Source organism: Phalacrocorax carbo, chromosome 5, assembly GCF_963921805.1.
Source record: "Phalacrocorax carbo chromosome 5, bPhaCar2.1, whole genome shotgun sequence".
Taxonomy (NCBI): domain Eukaryota; kingdom Metazoa; phylum Chordata; class Aves; order Suliformes; family Phalacrocoracidae; genus Phalacrocorax; species Phalacrocorax carbo.
Genome location: NC_087517.1, coordinates 28,081,176 through 28,087,175, shown reverse-complemented (window position 1 = coordinate 28,087,175; position 6,000 = coordinate 28,081,176). Strand labels below are relative to the sequence as shown.

The 6,000-nt window shown below is 41.4% G+C and overlaps 1 protein-coding gene across 1 annotated transcript in view; it reads right to left on the bottom strand.

Annotated features, from left to right (window-relative positions):
• Nucleotides 1–6,000, bottom strand: part of PPP1R1C (protein phosphatase 1 regulatory inhibitor subunit 1C) — a 59,499-nt gene continuing 53,499 nt past the window's right edge. Inside the window, 1 exon segment of the mRNA XM_064453320.1 lies at nucleotides 1–1,800. Coding sequence (XP_064309390.1) covers nucleotides 1,712–1,800 — 89 coding nt within the window. The 3' untranslated portion in view covers nucleotides 1–1,711.

The window sequence follows — 6,000 nt, the reverse complement described above, 5'->3', positions numbered from 1 at the left end:
ACAGATAGATGGTGTGAGGTTAAACACTGATGACTGTTTTACAACTGGGAGTACTGTGACAACGAATAACTATGTGAAGAGCCCGGTGCTGTGCAAAAGCAAAAGCTGTGGCAAAGCTGGGACCAGAGCCCAGCTCTTACTACCATTCCAGTCTTAACTTTGGTCCATTCAAATTTTTTCTGAAGGGTCATTTCCTTCTTTTTGTTGTTGGTGGCATAAAAAGCCCTTAGTCCCCTAAGTGCCGTAACTGCTTCTGCACAACTGAAGAGTCCTTCTTTTAGTCCGTCTTGCACACCCAAGCTGAGCTGGAGTCATGGATCCTGTTTGCAGTGTTTCTACAGAAAATGGAACAAAGAGGACAGATACAGAGATACAGGTGGAGGGCAAAAAGATGGCTCCCGAATATAAAGAAACACTTGTTGACAGAGCCTGTTCTCAGCAGGTCTTCATGGAAGAGCTTGGACTGAGAGTGAAACCACCATGCAAGGCAGAGACAAAAGGCTCTGTGTTTTCATACACTTAATCTCCTTTTCTTTTTTTTTTTTTTTTTTTGCTAGCTCAGTCCTTTAAAAGAAACTTAAAGCAGTGGAAAGCTAAACTGAGGGCAAAACTTTGTATCAAAGGCAAACAGTTAATACAAAACAACAGTGAATTGGTTTAAAAATTGGCCATTGACAAAAAAGGAAATGATCTGACAAGTGTGATTTTAAAGAAACATGGTTTTCCTTCCCCACTTTATTTCACTTGATGCCACAGAGTTTACATAATCTTAACAAATGGAAATGTTGGTATGAACCATGCCAAATTTGAACCAAAAGCCCTAGGGCTCAGACACATGCTAAATAATTGTATCCTGATATACTGCCATTTACTGGCTGCAACTGTGACAAACGCAGAATAATCTGGCCCTTTTTCTGGCCCTGTACTTGCTGCAGGCGACGAAGGTGAATATTCAGCTGGTGCATGGGATCCTGCTCACAGGTCTTACACCCACCTGTGTTTCCTCTGATTCCCAAATTGAAACTTTTTCTAATGCCTCCAGACAGCAATGATCTTTTGTAAAGAGAAATCATTTTGGCTGATGCAACTAGGCAGTCTCAGACCAAAAGCAGGACAAGTACTTTAAGCATGGTATATCCAGGGAACGCAGGGAAGAATGTCTTTGCATCCTTCTTCACTAGACTAAGAGTCATCTCTGCTTATTTGGCTTCTATCTACATTACTGCAAGTAACTCTAACACCACTGGTAAAGCTGCCCTCAACTGACAGGATCATTTTCTGTGAACTGTACATTAGACAAACCCACTGTACAATATACAATCTTGTCTAAATGAACGCATTATTTATTTTGTGGCTTTTAAATCAGCTTTATTTACAACAGGTCTTAGAGTACAGCTCACACGCAGTAGTTAAGCTCTGGCAGTACTGATGTCAGGTCACTAACACATTTGCAAATTACATTTCTAAGTCATAGAAAATGAAAGAAAAAAATACTTTAAAATAACTGTTTTATCTTTGGGTATAAGGATCACAGAAGAAACTTGCAGGTCACTGTAAAACCCAGCCGAGGGCACTCCCCAGGGAGCCCCGGCGCTGCCGGCACGCCGAGCGCTGCGGTGTGGGGACACAAGCAGTGGCAAATGGTCTGACACACACACGCTGTGCAGTTCAGTTACGCTCTGTGATGGGGCTCGAGGCAGCTTGGTGCTCTTTAATGGCCCCACTCCTCTTCCCTTTCACTAACGCCCTCTTCTTCCTCTGGAAACGCAGAATCACTCTGACTCTTCAGATGCTTAATCCCTGAAAATATAGAAGTCACGGTTAAAGTTGTGTTAGCTCGTGTCAGACATTTCCTTCCTTCCCTGAAGGAAGAAACAAACAAAAAGCCAAGCCTGTGGAATGGGTTATTTAATGCCCATACTGATTCCCTTTTTCACAAACCTCTTAGTTCAAGCAATACTACAGTGTATTGCCAACAGAAATATTGTCTTCCTTGAATATAGGCTCTTAGGAAATTTATCAAGTTTTGTTGGAAAAACTGCTGAAAGAAACCTTGTAGAACAGAACAAGGTTGCTTCTCTTTTTTCCTTGGTGATCTTTCATCAGGTTAGTATTGCTCATCTCAAATAAGTTAAAACTTTTCAAGGCTCAGCTAGTAGATGTGAGAATTATTCTACCAGAATTTCAACTTGAGCCTCTTTCTGAACTGCTGCTGAAGGTTATTGCTCACATGGACCCAGTGCCCCATGGTCACAGTTTCCCATGTGCACCAGAGCTATTCTCCAGAGTGTCCCCATAGCCTGTACACGACCTACAGAGCAAGGAGAGCATCTCACCTGACAGAGGGAACTGCTGGAGTTGAAGTTGAATAATTTCTCACATGAAGAGTGTATTCTGTTGACCTTTAAATACCACATGCGGTTGGATGAAAAGGTTAAATACCTATCACAGGATATTTGGAAGTTTAAGTTTGAAGAAATTTGTGAAGTCCCTGCTGCTGGCTGGTTTCAGCCAGCAAGTGAAATAGGATCTATGAAAATTAATCAAATTGCAAAGTTATTTTCCTCGTCCCATGTTCAGTACAAGCAAACAGGATTCAATGAATGGGCCTAATCCCATCTTCTCATCCCCACCTTGGTGTGATAGAAGAATTCAAGCTAAAAAAGGGGGCAAAATCAAGATAAAAAGATGACTGAGAAGAGAGACCAGAGAACAAAGGCTGTTATTTTAAAAAAATCTTTACAGCAAATGCACAAGATTAGTTTCTGGGTACCCTAGTTTTTAACAAAAGCAGTCATCGTGGGAACATAACTGTTAGTGAAAAACATGTGATTTCAACAAAACATAAACCTGAATTAAGTTTTCTGGTGTCATTACTGTCATAACATGAAAACAGTTTTGGTTTTATTACAGATCATACACAGCTCTACTCACCGTTTTAAATTGTCAGAAAAAAAAACTTCCCCTATGCATCAGTTCCTCTGTTGATGAGTAATTGCATCCCAGTTGCTTTACAGCTGGCTAATCAAACACCCCACTGTCATAGCACTTGCAGAGGCACAATTTTCAAAAAGGGGTGCACCCTCAAGGCATACAGGGCAAGATCCAGATTACCTCAAATTGTGAGGAAGAGGAATTGCTGGTGTATGTCTAAGAGTTGTGGCCCCAACATCACTTAACCTGGAGGTTGCTACATTTCACTGTTTATGTCCATATCACTCCAAAATATGGGATACGTTTTTTTCCAAGTACACTGCATGAAACAAGTTTCAGCATAAGTTATTCTGGTTCAGCCAAGTTACAAACAGCTGAAAAGAGGATCTTACAATGGGTCTTACAACAGGAGTGCAGCCTGCTCCACTTCCAACAGAGCCCATCACCGCTCTGTCCTGGGCTCTGGGCTCCTCTCTTTTTTGTTTTTCTCCATGCAGTCCTTGGTTCCCTGGGAAACTGTTTTTCAGATGTAAAACAAGCAAATAAATTAATGCTCCCAAGCCACAGTACTTGTAAGTGTGCCCTGCAATATTCAAACCATTTCCAGTTAAGTAACTGATACATGAAGAAACTCTTAGGGTGCTCAGCTACCACCAAGCTGTCCTCTAACAACATTCTTCAGTAACACAAACACTTTAAATATGATTTCACCTAACTATAGGTTAATGGGCATTAATTTGAAAATAATATTGTGTTTGTAGGGCAAATTTGTCTCCTGTTGCTTATCTCTGGATTTACAGCACCATTTTTTTCACATTCATAGTACCTGTCTAACAGCTACTATTCAGTACTCCAAAAAGGACTTTCTAAGAGCCAGAATGTATCATGTTTCAAGAAGTCTTTCAAAGATGAAAAAGGGAAAGTTATGGACAGAAAATAGGATATGTTATATACAGTTAGTATAGTGAAGCTTCATGGATGGTATTTTTGGTAGGAGTAAATACTTTTGGTTTTGTGGTTTAATTGCAATATTCCATATGAAAACTGTGGGAAATGGAGAGGAATTACATCAGTGAGCATTACCCGTTGATTTTCATATAGCAGGCAACTATGAATCTTATTTAATGATCTTTTCACAACCTTCATTCTACAGCCTGCCTTCACCTTTGCCAGTCATTTAATGCCACAGTGTCATTTAGAAGTAAAGACTCACAGGGTTTTCTGGACTGACCAATAAGTGCGCAAGATTTGATGTCATTATTCATAAGCCTCAAGATGTTCTGACAACATCAGATTATCAGAGTTAACTGACCCTATATGTGGAATTATGAAATAAGACACTCAGCCGCACAACGAAGTAAGTTAGCATAAGTCAACATATAGGTAATGAAATTCCTATCAGTAACATATGAACATTTGTGTCAGAAAAGGCTGGTGGCTTTCCTGAAAAGATATATTTAATGCACAAAATGTCAGGGTTTTACAGTGCAAAAATAGTCTGGGGTAATAAAAATACTTAGTTAAATGATAGCAATCATACTCTTAGTTTAAAAGGATATCTAGCCTCATAACAATGCAGTAAACCGCAGTGGCTGCAGGGTGGTCAGAAGGCGCTGGAGCTGGGCATGCCCAGGAGAACACTGGCACATTCATCCACAGCTCCTGCTCAGCTAAAACAGTTCAAGAGAAGAGGCCAATACGGTGGCTCCCAAGCGTCACTCCAGCAGGGTTATTCAGGCTGTGCGCCCTGCCCTTTGTCAATGCGAAGTGATAAGCAGGTAGCGAGGTGGACCTCTATCTACAGAGATACTTTTTCTAAGCAAGATAGATCTATTCATACCCAGTATCTTTGCTTAGCAATATCTAAACCGTTTGCTGAAAGGTTATAATCTGGCTAGAGATGGAGTGAAAAAATATTACTCAGATCACCCCAACCATTTTTACAACTGCTACTATGGTAATGTTAATTTACTAGAAAGGCTATTTCCTTCTCATCTTTTCAATCTTCATACACCAGTACACAGTTCATGCCCTCAGCTTTCTCAAACAGTAATCAAGAGGTACCAGAACGCTGTTTTTTAGGGTTTGTTGCTATTAATCAATTAGGCACTGTAGAAAAGATGAGTAACAAATATAAACTTAAGATTTTACTCATAGAAGAAAATCCAAATCAAAGCCAGGATATTTGGGGGGATATTAAGGGGGATGTTTTTGACGATGCTGTTTGTACATACAGCAGATCCAAGTTCAAAACATCAAGTTACTGGTTCCACATAAACTACACAAGCTTCATAATGATAGTTGCAGATAGGGAGGACGGCAAATGCTGATCCACAGAGCCACCCTGTCTAACAATGTCCCTTATTCCAGGCAGTGGGTAAAGCTGAATTTGTGGGCACCCTCACCCTTCTGAAGCACTGCGCCTGCACCGTCCTGATGCTGTTTCATTTTCTCTCTCTGCTCTGCCCCCCCGCCCAGGTTGACCTGCCCTGCCCTGCTGTCCCCTTGTGTGTGGAGGTGGCTCATGGGGTCTGAGCCATCCTGCTGACCCCGCCAGTCCCCAGTCCCCGCTGGCCCTTCTGCCTGGGGATGGGGCTCTGCGCCCAACCCAACTGCTGCTCCACAACATTATGCCATGGCTGGGGCTTTGCTCTTTGCCCAGGAGGTCTGACAGCAAAACCCTCCTTCCAGCCTGAAGGCTGCCCCTTCTGACCACTCCCTGACAGCAATTTCACACCCACAGGTTGTTCAAACTCTGTCTTCTGCCTTAAATCAAAGCCTGTCTGAACAGTGACACTTGGTTTTCTTCTTCCTTTTTTTTCTCCCCCTCCTTTTTATGCTTCTGAAGTCAGAAAGACAAGAACTGTTTTTTTCAAAGGGCTTATATTTCACTACAGATCATTCAGTCCAATTAATGCTGATGAAGAAACCCTTAATGCTAAGCCATATTCAGCAGGCATGCACTAATACACTTTGAGCAGGTAATTCTTTTTAGATGAAGTCACTACCTCAAAGCATATTTCTAGATTACTTTTAAATTATGAGTCCAAATGGGACAACTTTCTG